We start from the raw sequence: 14,286 nt of genomic DNA, 5'->3' as shown, positions 1-14,286 counted from the left end.
TTAAATAGGCCCATAAATATGGGCCAACGTAAATTTTTGGGCCTTTTATCGGTCCATTTAGCAATAAAGGTAGACTCCCTTTGCAGATGGCGACGGGGAAGAAATCGAGCAGATAACCTTCTGGTTTTGGCCATGGTGTCGGAGCAGTCCAACTGAAATTCTGCAAGCCAACGACTATCTTTCAAGAGTAAGTTGCGGCGGCAATGGTCAGAGTGATCCGTTGGTAATTCCGAGAATTCAGCATGAAGGAAGTGTGTTTGCAGTACAATGTTCCGCTCCCGCTCCTTCCCACCACAAAAATTCGAATCCACCAGAGAAAAGCTCTTAAAGCCGCGGGAAGGAGGAATTTGGGAAGAGCTGTAAATTGCTGTTCTACGACGAGTGAGAAAAGGTCAGCTGCTTCTCTTATCGAACCTCGTGGATATTACATGAAAAGCGAAATTGATGAGGACTACGAGGATGCAGACACGTCTTCGACATTGCTTTCGTTGAGTATGAAGCCCGATCGGAACATGTCTCTGTTGGACGATTACGAGATGGAAGAAATGGATTTTGAGGCGGATAACCCAAACCACCGGAGTGGGTATGTGGCGGTGGTTGGGAAGCCCAATGTGGGGAAGAGTACTCTGTCCAATCAAATGCTTGGCCAAAAGCTTTCTATCGTCACTGATAAGCCTCAGACCACTAGGCATCGAATCCTTGGAATTTGCTCTGGTCCTGTTTATCAGGTTCGATAATCTTCAAGTTTGATGTTTGTGTAATTATTTTGGTTCCTGTAAGGTCTGAGGTACTTGTAGCTTGTTACGATCTGCAGAACTCTAGAGTTGCTTATTTATAACGAAATCAATAGACTTTAGATAATAACTAATTAACGATCGAATCTAAATGGTATAACCACCAAAGAATAAAGACTTGTTTGCTCAAAGAAATAGGATGCTGAATAGTCAATTGGGGTCGAAAACACAGACTCTCAATGCACTCAATAGGATTCCCAATGTCGTGAAGAGTCTGAAGCATTAGAGTTAGAATCGGAAACAATACTAAAAGTCTTAACAACATTAGAATCGGGGCTCTCAGTGATGTTAAAAATCGAAAACATAGCTCTCAACAGAATTAGGACAGATGATCGAAGGCAGAATTAAGACTTTAGAAAACTGAAAAACGAATTTGATAGGTGGGCGATTGTTGGCATAGTTGAATATTTCAGAATCTAGAGATTACGTGGCTATGATATCATGCTACATTTTGCAGAATTCCAAAGATGCTTCGTATTAATAATAATTTTAGAGCCTATAAAATAGCTGGAGAGGAACTTAGTCACTCAATCTATAGGAGAGGAAATGTCCCGGTCGCAGCTATCTTCTGAATAGATGTGAATAGACTCAAATAATAACTTCCTAATCTAATTGATATAATCATATAATAACAACGACCTAATCATAACAAAATATAGAAAACCTCTCAATAGAACTGATTGGTTAAGGTAGTTTGTACTATTTTAATGCTATCGCTGATGTTTCTGAACATTGTTTCAGCTCCTCTGTGTTGGTGGAGTAGTCTGAGTGTTTGTTAATGGATTAAGTATAATGAAGATGAATTAGTATGTTTGCTCCAATAATCTCTGTTGTGATTTCTTGTAGATGATACTGTATGACACACCAGGTGTTATTGAGAAGAAAATGCACAAACTGGACTCTATGATGATGAAGAATGTTCGCAGTGCTGCCATCAATGCAGATTGTGTGATTGTTGTTGTTGATGCCACTAAGATACCTCAAACGGTATCCCATTCATGTCGATAATAAGACAGCCTAAATTTGTCGTCTATTATGCCTTAAATTAACACTAGATATTTTGTTAGATTGAGGAAGTATTGGAAGGGGTTGGAGAGTTCAAAGGCAAATTACCCACCTTGCTGGTGTTAAACAAGAAGGACCTCATCAAACCTGGTGAAATCGCCAAGAAAATTGAGGTATATTTCTTCTCCATTGTATACTATTGTTAAACATATGATGGTAGCTTGATTTCTTCTTTCCGGGCATTATTCTGAAGTACAAGTCATTAATATGACGGAAGTTGCCTTCAATAGTTTGGACTGTTCTGTAGCTCCTGCTCCCTTTAATCCTGCATATCGAAGCTTTCAATAGGTTACTGTTACTTCTGGCATGGTCCACTAATTTATCTAAATGAACGCCACATGTCCTGCAGTGGTATGAGAAATGTACAGATGCTGATGAGGTTATACCTGTAAGTGCCAAGTATGGCGATGGCGTAGAAGATGTCAAGGAATGGATTCTGTCAAAACTTCCTTATGGGCCAGCTTATTATCCTAAGGTGAGTGGTGTTGTATTCACGACATGTATGTAATAAGATTCCAATTATAAATGAGGTTTTTCGTATAGCTAGCTGGAGGATTGATGATATATAGTTTTGAATTGATACAACCGCTTGAGGATTGTCGATATTATTATGCTATGCAAGTCTATACATTTGCAATCCAATGATTGATTATATGTCTGCAGGATATTGCAAGTGAGCATCCTGAAAGGTTTTTTGTAGCTGAAATTATCAGAGAAAAAATCTTTATGCAATACCGAAATGAAGTTCCCTATGCTTGCCAGGTAAATATAATAATAAAATTTTGAAAAACTTCTATTCTGCATGTGATTCATCACTTTTTATTTCCTTCATCATTTTCTCCATCTTTACAGGTTAATGTGGTTGCTTATAAAAGTAGACCAAATGCAAAAGATTTTATCCAAGTTGAGATTGTTGTGGAGAAGAATTCACAGAAGATCATCCTCATTGGAAAGGTTGAATATCTTTATTCATTACTTTTTATTTAGCCCGTTACTTTTTGTACTGGTACATCTTGTGTATCTACATAGCCATTTAGTTATTTTGGATGATTCCTTTATGATATAATACCCGGAAACTTGTGTAATTGTAAAAAGTATCAGATTAATGGAAGTACTTCCATTGTTATTAGAATCGAAATGCGTTTCCTTTAATCCTTCAAAGTCCCATTATAATAACATGATTCTCACTGAACAAGCTACGCTGAAATTCGAAGGTTACCTGTTGTCTTAAACTTCAAACTGTAGACTATTAAGCCAGATTGAATGTATCTATAAGCAGCAATGCTATGGTCCTGATCATTATCTCTTATGTTGTCAGGAAGGGAAAGCATTAAAGCTACTAGCAACAGCAGCTCGACTGGATATAGAAGATTTCTTGCAGAAGAAAGTCTTCCTCGAGGTATAATTTTTCTCTGATAACCAAATAATGGATTAACACATTGCAAATGGTAAAACGAGTGATAGAAGCCAAACAATGCAGATTGAAGTAAAAGTGAAAGAGAACTGGCGACAGAACGAGGGGCTCCTCAAGTTCTACGGCTACGGTGGCCAAATTCAAGCTTCCTGACATTAACCGTATTTCATCCCATGGCACCAAATGGCTGCACATTTTGGCAACAACGACTGATGCTGCCTGTTCAGACACCCTAATGTCACCGTCTTTTGCAGTCCAGTCGGCTGTGTGCCGGCGACAGCCATCGTTGTGATGTTGTATAAGTTGAACAAATGAAATTTGTGGATGAAAAAGAAAAAAGAAGCCCTTGATGGTGCTCTACTTTTATGTTACAGAGAAAATGAAAAGAAAAAGTGGTTGGCAGTTGATTGCAATGCAATCCAAGAAAAGGTGAAATTAAAAGCAGTAGCACAAGGCCATCAATCACGCCATTAATCACTGCTTGTTCTGCTCCTAAATGTCAAGAATTTCTTTGACCCATTAACAAAAACACACACATCACCATCCCAGTTTGATTTTCTTGCAGCAAAAACCAACTGCTTAATGGTGAGGATGAAAGTAGGCCAGTGTTAGGTTCGCCAACGGATCAAGGTATAGTTTTAATGCAACGATCGGGTAAGTTTTCTTCGGCTCGTAACTTCTTGTTATAGTTGCTGTGGTTGATTTCATTTTCTTGTCTTATCTTTTCAGTTGTTGAACTGCACATTTCAATGCAAATGAAATGTTCTTGATAAATAAGTTCACCGGATTTTATTAAATTTCTTTTGTTTTATCTGTGATATTATTATGATCACAAGATGGGTCCTGCTGTGAATAATATATACATACATTACATGTTTTGGTGGATCAAATCTTGCTTTGTTTTGTGATATAAATAGGAGGGCATTCGTCACCATCACTCACTCACTAACTCCCTATCCTCTCTTTATTGTGTATTCTTTAACTGAAACAGGAAACAAGAACATGAAGAAGCTGCATTTGAGCAGCGTGTTCCTGATTTCGATTTTGCTCCAAGCAAAGTTGATTCTTTCGAATGGAGATATGTTCATCAGGAGTCAAGGAATCCATTTCATGCTCAATGGCAACCCTTTCTACGCCAACGGCTTCAATGCCTACTGGCTCATGTATGTGGCCTCCGACCCTTCGCAGAGGGCCAAAGTCTCGGCTGCATTTCGCCAAGCTGCAAGCCATGGACTCACTGTTGCAAGAACTTGGGCGTTCAGCGATGGCGGGTACCGCCCGTTGCAGCGCTACCCTGGTTCTTATAACGAACAAGTTTTTAAGGTTTGTTCGTATGAGAAAATCACACATTAGCTTGCATACACATTGCATATATAAGTGTCTGCATCCTCACCTTTCTACATCGTCGTGATTTTCTATGTTTCGGTGGCTCTTGATTCGTGAAGGGACTGGATTTTGTGATCGCTGAAGCAAGAAAACATGGGATCAGGCTGATATTAAGCTTGGCCAATAACTACGAAAGCTTCGGGGGAAAGAAGCAATATGTGAACTGGGCTAGAAATCAAGGGCAGCGCCTTACCTCCAATGACGATTTCTTTCGAAACGCAGTTGTCAAAGGCTTTTACAGGAACCACATAAGGGTATATATATATCATAGCATGATGAGATTCCATTTCTTTCATCTTTCCGAGCAAAAGAAAACTCAATTGATCTATCTGTTTCACATCCCTTTCTGTGTTTACACCTTGCAGACAGTTCTTAATCGATACAATACCTTTACGAGACTTGTGTACAAGAACGATCCGACAATCATGGCGTGGGAGCTCATGAACGAGCCCAGATGCCCGTCCGATCCGTCTGGCCGGACCATTCAGGTTCTTGTGCATTTTTTATTAACCTGTCCTATCTATATTGGATGATGAAACCCCAAACTTGAATACATTAATGGAGTTCAATGTGGTTATCTTCTTTTCCACATATTTAGGAGTGAAGTGAGTTGAGAAGATCTTTTAGTTTGGAGGACAGATGGAACTGATCTGAGAGATCAAACCAAGAAAATTAAATTGGGCAGAGGTCCACCATGTGATATGCCACAAGTTCACCCCCCCGACCCCTACCCCCACCCCCACCCCTACCCCACATTACATTGATCAGTTTCCCCATTCCAAAAGATACAAACTTTACATGATCTTGGAAGATATTCTTGAGTCTTAAGCATTTATCTATAGGATGAAACAATATCTCTTACTGTTGTACATATTGGTTTAAGCTAAGGGTGGTTCTGTTCTGTCGGTTTCGGTTTTGGTTTCGACAGGTATGGATAGCGGAGATGGCTGCTTACGTGAAGTCCATAGACCGAAACCATTTGCTCGAAGCCGGGTTGGAAGGATTCTACGGCGTGTCATCTAGTTGGAGGACTCATCTTAATCCAGCTGGCTTCGACATCGGAACTGATTTCATCGCAAACAACAGGATCCCCGGTATCGATTTTGCGACCGTACACTCATACCCCGATCAATGGTGTGTGTCCTCTCTCCTAACTAAACTAACAAAAATTCTTAGCTCTCTTCCATGATGTTTATTATCGATGATTGATTAGGATATCGGGATCGAGCGAGCGCGACCAGCTTGCCTTCCTCGGAAAATGGCTCGGCGCACACATCCAAGACGCGCAAAACATACTCCGCAAGCCCTTGCTGATCACAGAATTCGGAAAATCTTGGAAAGTTCCCGGTTTTAGCCCGTACCAAAGAGACACGCTCTTCAATGTTGTCTACTTGAATATCTATAGCTCGGCCAGGCGGGGCGGGCCGGCTGCCGGAGGGCTGTTCTGGCAGCTGCTGGCCCCGGGAATGGATTCGTTCAGAGACGGGTATGAGATAGTGTTGGATGAGAATTCCTCGACGGCGAACCTTATAGCTCAGCATGCGCATAAGCTGGAACAGATTCGTCGGATATTTGTCCGGATGAGGAACTTGGAACGGTGGAGGAGGGCTCATGCGCGACCGGCCGGAAGAAACCGGGGCCGGCGCATCGGAAATTGACAGTGAGAAAGGTAAGGTTGTTTTAGAAGACATACAGAGTGTCTATTAACATGAAAAGAAACTGCATTTTTAGGGGAAGGAAGGAATGAGCTTGCTGAAGATGTTAATCTTGAAGCTATACTGTGACTATAGATATAGATATATATATATATATGATATATACAGAGTGGATGGTAATCTTGAAGCTATACTGTGACTATAGATATAGATATATATATATATATATATATATGATATATACAGAGTGGATGGATGATGATCCATTTTATTGTTGTGTGTGGTTGGGAGTTTGATGAGTTTTGTCTGTTTTCTTGGCGTTGTAACGATCATTACATACATATATATACATCTGCAGTTTCCAAACCACAACTTATCCGAGACTTGTTTCTTTACCTTAATAGTATTTTCTTTCTTTTTACAATTAATTACATTTTAAAAACATTTTTTTTTTTTTTTTTTTGTTGATACTGAAAAAATATAATATCAAATTATTAAATTATTTAGTAAAATACTAGATTAAATATTTAATTTTTTTTATTATTTTTAAAAATTTTCAAAATTCTACCATTTAAAAAAATTATTTTTTTCTGGTTCTCAAATCCAAACTTTAAAAACACCCATCATCTTCCTCCGAGTTCTCGATTCCATCATTTTACAGGAAAATTACTGAATCACAGGGTTCTGCTGTAGGCGATTGTCATTCAATCTAAGCCCAGCTATGGATTCGTTCTCGGGCAGAAGTCAATCTCTACTCCTAAATCTTACGCTACAAAAATCGCAGACTTAGCTTTCTATTCGCCTACAAACATCAACATGGTGCTGTCGCTGAGGCCATTCATTGCCCGTAGATCATTCGCAAGATCATTCCTTGCTTCCGCAAACATTTTCTCTTCAGAAGAAGGATCAAACGGCTCAATCTCACACGAATCCGAGCAATTCAACATGCCAGAAATCAACTCACAGCTCAAACTACTTACAAAATCTGGAGAGTTGAAAAGTGCCCGCAACCTGTTCGACACATTGCCTCAAAGAGATGAAGTGACTTGGACGATCATGATTTCAGGCTATGTTAATGCCTCCAACCTATCCGAAGCTCTCTCTCTCTTCTCGAAAATGTCGGCGCAGCCGACCATCCGAGTCGATCCCTTCGCGCTCAGCCTCGCTCTCAAGGCATGCGGCTTGAACTCCGACGTGAATTATGGCGAAACATTGCACGCTTACTCGACGAAAGTCGGTCTCATTACCTCCGTTTTTGTCGGGAGCGCCTTACTCGATATGTACATGAAGAATAGCCGAGTTTTCGACGGCTGTAGAGTCTTCGACGAGATGCCATTGAAAAACGAAGTGTCGTGGACAGCCATAATCACGGGACTCGTCCGCACGGGTCTTAGTTCGCACGGAATGTCGTATTTCGCTCAAATGTGGAGCGACGGGGTGGAGTATGATGCGTATACGTTCGCGATCGCGTTGAAAGCATGCGCTGATTTAGAGCGTCTTAATCACGGGAGGGCGATCCACGCTCGGACGATGAAGAAGGGCGTGGACACAACCTCGTACGTGTGCAATAGCCTCGCCGCGATGTATAACAAGTGCGGGAAGCTTTCTTATGGCATGCGCCTGTTTAACGACATGAGCGCGCCCGACGTGGTCTCTTGGACGTCTGTAATAACCACGTTTGTTCAGACGGGGCGGGAGGAAGAGGCGATCGATTCTTTTTTGAAGATGCGGGCGCGTCATGTAGCTCCTAACGAGTACACTTACGCCGCCGTGATTTCGGGCGTCGCAAATATGACGAGGCTCGACTGGGGGCAGCAATTGCATACCGTTGCTCTTCGAGTAGGTCTCGCGCATTCGTTATCCGTCGCGAACTCGCTGATGACGATGTATTCGAAATGCGGATGCTCGACTTTCGCCTCGATTGTTTTTCACGAAATGTCGAGAAGAGATGTGATTTCTTGGAGTACTCTGATTGCGGGTTATTCGCAAGGAGGGTGTGGAGAGGAAGCTTTCGAGCTTTTTTCGTCAATGAGAAGGGAAGGACCCGAGCCAAACGAATTCACCGTATCGAGCGTTTTGAGCGCCTGCGGGAGTATGGCGATACTCGATCAGGGAAGACAGCTTCACGCGTACGCTTTGATCGTAGGTTTAGATCGAACGGCGATGACACAAAGTTCCTTGATAAACCTGTACTCGAAATGCGGGAGCATAGTCGACGCAGCGAAGATATTTCATACCTTGGAGGCCAACGATATCGTGTCGTGGACAGCGATGATTAACGGATACGCCGAGCATGGATACAGCCGAGAAGCGATCGATCTTTTCGAACGAATCCGCGAAGTTGGATTGACGCCAGACTCTGTCACGTTCATCGGCGTTCTCAGTGCTTGTAGCCATGTCGGTCTTATAGACCTCGGATTCCGTTACTTCGACTCGATGAGTAAAGAGCACAGAATCGATCCTTCGAAAGAACACTACGGCTGCATGATCGATCTTCTCTGTCGAGGCGGGCGTTTACGCGAAGCTCTGAGGATGACGGAGAGCATGCCGTTTGGGAAAGACGACGTCGTCTGGTCTATTCTGCTACGAGCCAGCAGAGAACACGGCGACATTGAGTGTGGAAGGATTGCAGCAGAGCAGGTGCTTAAACTGGATCCAGACTGTGCAGGAACACATATAACAATGGCGAATATATATGCGTCGAAAGGGAAATGGAAAGAAGCGGCAGAAATGCGAAGAATGATGAAAGCGAAAGGCGTCGTGAAAGAACCTGGATGGTCTTGGACAAAGGTTAAGGGCTGCATTTCTGCATTCGTTGCCGGCGACAAATCCCACCCGAAGATCGATGAAATCTACGCCCTTTTGGAGCTAATATCCTGTAAAGAAGTCACTGTACAAGATCTTGATTCAATCCTAAACATTTCAGAAGAATAATACACAGAGATTATGGCTTTTGGTTATTCAGATTTCTTGATAACATATATAGAAAAGAGCATGGTTGTTCGATTCATTCGCAAGCTATAAATCAATTCGATACAGGCTAACCGAACTAATTCAGTACAGATCCTACACAAAAGCTTTATAATTGCTCGGACCTTTCCTCCCAAATCCAGGTTTGATAAACATGAAGAAGAAAGGCCAAACAGAATGCAATCGAACCTATAACAACCACAATTCTAAGCCACAAGAATGATGCAAAATAATGAGATACAAAATTATTCCACCCCCAAAACCACAGAACGGAGAAAATTAGTCCAATAACGGCGCCAACAACGACCTGGCTAATTGTATGATATTGTAGGGCGACCCTTAGCCATGACTGCAAACATGAGCAACGAAATATGTCAGGACAGCATAATATTTGGGCAGGTTTGATATATAATCACTTATGAAATCCCCGATTTTCTGTAGCAGATCCCCACTCTCCCGGGCTTTGCCATAACATGTGATCTATTGAATGCAAGTCGTCGAAAATGAAAATGAATTCTAGGCTGTTGCCAATCCAGAGATATATGACGTAAAATCGAAAACAACTGGCATACTTACAAAATAAGATCCAACTATGAAAAAGATTGTGCTGAGAATTCCAGTAACTGCATTCATCCCAAACGACGCTACCACTGCAATGAGAAATACACATTAGTCGCACAAACCTGATGCATTATAATAATATAGGAAACTCAAATTACAATCGCAATTTAATGAACTTAAGCAAATGATGGGGTATTTTTCAGTGTTGCAATACTATATCTTGGTGTCTTTCTCACAAAAATGCCATCATTTTTTAAGCAGGTCAGCAAAATAAAAGTACAAAGGGTAAAAATGTCGAAGCAGAGAAAAGAAATGCACAATTAACCACCATAACCATATAAATGGCATCAAAGCTTCTTAAAAAGTAATAGATGCAGAATGGAAATATGCTTAAAAAGATATCACAATGGCGATGCAGGCTTACACAATAGATTGAAATATGTGGTCATATAGAAGATGGACTGTGCGTGAGAAGAAGGCATTCCCGGGTCTGGTCTTGATGTAGGAATCGGCCTTTCTTGGTTTAGTATAATTTTAAGTATAACTGAGAGTCCAGTATTGAGAACAGCACCCATGGTAGTCCATAAAGACTCTGCATCGTGCTTCCAGAGTATCAGTGCAGCAAAAAATACTAGCGTGATCCATTTGCTCTGAAAATACGGGCCAATAAACCAATCGAAATCATAAAATGTCATCAAGCAACAGCATTATGGCAAAATGCATGTTTTCAAATAAAAAAAGAGAGAACTTAAAAATTTTATAAAAAAACACATCTAGTAAGGTGTGTTTACTTTGTTTTCAAAGGCGCTTTCGCACTATTTATTCGAGTGTAAAATATATACAAACATTACATTTAACGCCTACTTTTTATTTAGGGTAAAATACATAATACACTCTTCTTATGTTTTCTTAAGATTATACAGAAACAGAAACTACTATGGATGGCCAATTATGGTGTCTCCGGGCTATGTGTGATTCTTAACCATTGTTATTTTTTTGATGAAAAGAGTATTCTATACCAACTTTATAAAAACACAAGGAAAATACAAAGATGTGTTATATCCTTTACCCTTCTATTTAAAATGTACATCTAAGACGATTCAAAAGGTCGCATCCAACTCCTAGCTCAAATTTACATAGATACTTTTTGAACTTTAATAGATTCTACAACATTAACTTTTGCATCGAATATCTTTTTTTCTCTAGTAAAACTATCACACTAAATAACCAAATTTTTTTATTATTTCCAAAGTTTCTCAAATATCCAAAACTTCTATCCAAAGGGCCTTCAATAAGTTTTAAATTCAAAATATCGCATTGCATCGGAAAAGACTTCGAAAACAGAACTAAACACACAACAAGAATTCAGCCTTTCAAGAACCCTAAACAAGATGACCAGAATCAGAAACTCATAATGACATGGATTATCTAGTTCATCCATTAACAACATAATTACTTACAACACATATCATCAATCAATGGCAGAATCTACTTTTAATGGTGAATCACATATCTCCTTCCAAGTTCTTCCAAACAACTTCAATCTTTCATCATATATACTCCGAGCAAGCAGAGAATTTTAACAACACAATCAACATAGGGTTGCAGAATTACCAACCAAATTATTCATAGTAGCCTCGACACCACCACCTCCTCCAAAACCTAGAGTCTCTTCCACTAACGCTTCCTGCTCAAACGAATGAATGCCATCGTCCTTCGTGCTCGCAGCGATTCCACGAGAGCTCTCCATAGTACTCCGCCTGCTTACCCACAGGCTCGCAGCCCTATGCCGAGACACCGACGCTCTGCAATCGAACTCCTCCCGAAAATTGATCAATCTTTTGGCTGAAATCTGAAATTTGCTTATATTATTGGACCTTGATACCGTAAAAACACTCACTGTTCCGGAAATCGTTGACATTTCTTCCCGCTGGAGAAGCTTCGCTCCTCACGCCAATGCCCACCCAATCAAAGCCGGTCGGGACTCCGCAGGCCTTTCTTTTATAAAAATGGTATTCCGTACAGGGTAATAGGCACGAATCACGATTTTCTTTTCATTATTATTATTATAAATTATAATCCCCATACGAAAATAATTATCCTATAATATAAATAATTATAAATTATGATTAAGATAATTAATTAATTTAATTAAAATAAAAAATAAATAAAATTTAAAAATTTAAAATGAGATTAAAGTGTATAATTATTTAAAAAAAAACAGTGACAAAAAGGGCAACATAGACATAGTATTTGGAACGAAGGGAAGGGGAGTATATAATTATCAAATTCGTCTATCGTGGATGTTTAAGCAAAATCGGGTATTCCATATAGGGCAAAAGGTCAAAAGACAAAATCGGTATTTGGGAAAATTTATATAAAAAAAAGTTTATAAAAAATAATACGGGAAGGTAGAAAAATGAATGCCAATAAGTTATTAATAAAGAAATTTTTATAATAAATTAAAAATCTAATAGAATTATGGGTGTGTTTCCTTTGATGGATTTAAAAAAAAAAATTGGTTTGAGTTTTGTATTAAAATAATGTATGATGGAATGTTTTGTGAGAAAAAAAAAATATTTTTTTCGAAAAACACAGAATTCAAATAATAGAAACGTCGGCATTTCTTTTTGCAAAAAAAACATATCCATATAATGAATGTGCTTATTTAAAATACAAAAGTCGATAATTTTTTAAAATTTATGAATAAGGTGTGAATGATATATTTTTAATAAGGCAAGAATATGTCATCGCTATTCTTCAAATGCAATCTGACCGTTGTTACTTATATATTACTCCGACAAAATAAGTTACAAATAAACTTCATAATCATAAGTTCACCCATTAAATCATCTATTATATTATAGTATTATATTTAAGGCTATATTGCATAAAAACTCATTTGTGGTTTCATATAATTGCGCAAAATCTCATATTTTCAAAATTGCGTCGTCAAACTCATTTCTAAATAAATTTCAAAAATACTTATTTCTAAACTCCTAAAGTTATAAATATATATTTATTTATCTTATATTTAGCATTAAATAACAGTAAAAAAAACACTTTTAAAATCAAATAAAAAATAACTATTTTTTAGCATATTTATTGTTTATTGAGGTTAAATAACAAGAACAATGACTGTATATTTGTAATTTAAAGGGTTTATAAATTAAAATTCTAAAATTTATTGGCATTTTGGTCGCATGCAGATTAAACAAAGACCAATGAGGTTAGTTTATGAAAAAAAAAAAAAAAAAGGATAATGCAATTTTGTGAAATTACACGTGAGTTTTGTGCAATTTAGTCTGTATTTAATTATTATCTTCCCATAAGGTTTCATTCGTTAGCTCATGTATTTGTTTTTGTAACGTCTCCCATACTCCTTAATTAGTCCATAAACCCCCCATTGGTTACTACCATTTTCCTCAAGTTTTTCAGCCCACATGTGAGTAGTTGGGCTGAAAGGCCCAGATATAATATTTGGGCTTCTTATTAATGGAGGCCCATTAACGAAAAGGCGTATTTTATTACAAGACAGCATCAGGAGGCAGGCAGTGGATACGATACGAATACGATGATGTTGTCTAACACAACATAAGTACTTAAAAAACTGAAGATGGATGTGTCAGCAAAATGGCATTCCAACACAGGTTTCTTATCTGCAATTAAAAAAGATAATTATCTATTTTCTTTCCACCTTCGAATTCTTCTTTCCACTTTGATGCCCACAATAAAGTTAAGTTATCTTATTTGCCCCAAATCCACACACTAACTCTAACTAACTAATCGAATATATTACATACACGATTGATCATCCATCACTCGTCCTCGAATATACCTTCTCAAATTAGGGATTATATATATATATATACTCTCTCTATCTCATAACAAATTATACATTTTTCTATTTTAATTCGTTTTTAGTAATTGTACTATTTAACTAGCATTACAAATACTCTTACAATTTATAATATATTACACAAATATTATTACATTTATATCACATAATACTAATAAGATTGTTTTAAATATTTCTATTTTATTTCTACTGCATTCCAGATAATATTAATATTTATAGAACTTTGTGTAAAAAGCAACCATCAATAAATAAATTAATTAATAAATAAGGTGGAATAAATTAATTTGGGAATGAATTAGACATCAAAATCAATGGAATGGATGAGTGTCGTCCCTTTTCAACCCACTGCAGATTCTCCACCGTTGTTTAATTCAATAAATTAACCACAAATATTTATCATTTTAATTTTTCTTACAATTTTTTTTTTTATAATAAACATATTTTTATTATTTTTTTAAAGAAATTAATGTTTGATAAAATAGGCATAAGTTTGCATTAATAATACTTCCTTCGTCATTCAAATTTATGCTTATTTTTTTTGTTGGGTTATCATAAAAAAAAAAAAAAAAACTCTCATTTTTA

The 14,286-nt window shown here is 38.1% G+C and overlaps 4 protein-coding genes across 7 annotated transcripts; 3 read left to right on the top strand and 1 right to left on the bottom strand.

Moving 5' to 3' along the window:
* The first annotated feature begins 88 nt into the window (after positions 1–88).
* On the top strand, positions 89–3,639 carry LOC127257883 (GTPase ERA-like, chloroplastic). The gene is made up of 8 exons (XM_051284387.1): positions 89–728; positions 1,641–1,781; positions 1,862–1,972; positions 2,209–2,334; positions 2,523–2,621; positions 2,712–2,813; positions 3,178–3,258; positions 3,340–3,639. The coding sequence occupies exons 1-8, from the start codon at positions 243–245 to the stop codon at positions 3,424–3,426; spliced, it is 1,233 nt and encodes a 410-aa protein (XP_051140344.1). The 5' UTR covers positions 89–242; the 3' UTR covers positions 3,427–3,639.
* LOC127257881 (mannan endo-1,4-beta-mannosidase 7) lies at positions 3,605–6,686 on the top strand. 2 transcript variants are annotated; one of them, XM_051284384.1, is made up of 7 exons: positions 3,605–3,702; positions 3,839–3,903; positions 4,265–4,596; positions 4,719–4,913; positions 5,025–5,147; positions 5,588–5,793; positions 5,873–6,686. In XM_051284384.1, exons 1-7 carry the CDS (start codon positions 3,623–3,625, stop codon positions 6,315–6,317), a joined length of 1,446 nt encoding a protein of 481 aa, XP_051140341.1. In that variant the 5' UTR covers positions 3,605–3,622; the 3' UTR covers positions 6,318–6,686. The 2 variants fall into 2 exon arrangements, with proteins under 2 accessions (XP_051140341.1, XP_051140340.1); XM_051284383.1 differs by having other exon boundaries at positions 3,839–3,927.
* A 244-nt stretch (positions 6,687–6,930) lies between these two features.
* Positions 6,931–9,313, top strand: LOC127257879 (putative pentatricopeptide repeat-containing protein At3g47840). The gene has a single exon (XM_051284380.1). It carries the CDS (start codon positions 7,131–7,133, stop codon positions 9,246–9,248), a length of 2,118 nt encoding a protein of 705 aa, XP_051140337.1. The 5' UTR covers positions 6,931–7,130; the 3' UTR covers positions 9,249–9,313.
* On the bottom strand, positions 9,296–11,866 carry LOC127257884 (lipid phosphate phosphatase epsilon 1, chloroplastic). Of its 3 annotated transcripts, XM_051284390.1 has the most exons (5): positions 11,746–11,866; positions 11,464–11,650; positions 10,270–10,495; positions 9,861–9,934; positions 9,296–9,633 (listed from the first exon to the last, which is right to left on the bottom strand). In XM_051284390.1, exons 2-5 carry the CDS (start codon positions 11,593–11,595, stop codon positions 9,394–9,396), a joined length of 672 nt encoding a protein of 223 aa, XP_051140347.1. In that variant the 5' UTR covers positions 11,596–11,650; positions 11,746–11,866; the 3' UTR covers positions 9,296–9,393. The 3 variants fall into 3 exon arrangements, with proteins under 3 accessions (XP_051140347.1, XP_051140345.1, XP_051140346.1); XM_051284388.1 differs by having other exon boundaries at positions 11,464–11,840; XM_051284389.1 differs by having other exon boundaries at positions 9,411–9,764; positions 11,464–11,840.
* Positions 11,867–14,286: the final 2,420 nt, after the last annotated feature.

Source organism: Andrographis paniculata, unplaced genomic scaffold (genome assembly GCF_009805555.1).
Source record: "Andrographis paniculata isolate CXL003 unplaced genomic scaffold, ASM980555v1 Contig59END, whole genome shotgun sequence".
Lineage (NCBI taxonomy): Eukaryota > Viridiplantae > Streptophyta > Magnoliopsida > Lamiales > Acanthaceae > Andrographis > Andrographis paniculata.
This window is presented reverse-complemented; position numbering and strand designations above follow the sequence as displayed.

What these genes read in the sequence shown, in the direction of transcription:
- LOC127257881 (XM_051284383.1), top strand. Translation starts at nt 3,623, where the DNA reads ATGGTGCTCTACTTTTATGTTACAGAGAAAATGAAAAGAAAAAGTGGT. An exon ending in ATAACGAACAAGTTTTTAAG is followed by an intron (nt 4,597 to 4,718) that starts GTTTGTTCGTAT and finishes TGATTCGTGAAG; the next exon opens with GGACTGGATTTTGTGATCGC. An exon ending in CGTCTGGCCGGACCATTCAG is followed by an intron (nt 5,148 to 5,587) that starts GTTCTTGTGCAT and finishes TGGTTTCGACAG; the next exon opens with GTATGGATAGCGGAGATGGC.
- LOC127257883 (XM_051284387.1), top strand. Translation starts at nt 243, where the DNA reads ATGAAGGAAGTGTGTTTGCAGTACAATGTTCCGCTCCCGCTCCTTCCC. An exon ending in CCACTAAGATACCTCAAACG is followed by an intron (nt 1,782 to 1,861) that starts GTATCCCATTCA and finishes ATATTTTGTTAG; the next exon opens with ATTGAGGAAGTATTGGAAGG. An exon ending in AGAAGAAAGTCTTCCTCGAG is followed by an intron (nt 3,259 to 3,339) that starts GTATAATTTTTC and finishes CAAACAATGCAG; the next exon opens with ATTGAAGTAAAAGTGAAAGA.
- LOC127257884 (XM_051284388.1), bottom strand. Translation starts at nt 11,766, where the DNA reads ATGTCAACGATTTCCGGAACAGTGAGTGTTTTTACGGTATCAAGGTCC. An exon ending in AGGCTACTATGAATAATTTG is followed by an intron (nt 10,496 to 11,463) that starts GTTGGTAATTCT and finishes CCGTATTTTCAG; the next exon opens with AGCAAATGGATCACGCTAGT. An exon ending in CACATATTTCAATCTATTGT is followed by an intron (nt 9,935 to 10,269) that starts GTAAGCCTGCAT and finishes TTCTCATTGCAG; the next exon opens with TGGTAGCGTCGTTTGGGATG.
- LOC127257879 (XM_051284380.1), top strand. Translation starts at nt 7,131, where the DNA reads ATGGTGCTGTCGCTGAGGCCATTCATTGCCCGTAGATCATTCGCAAGA.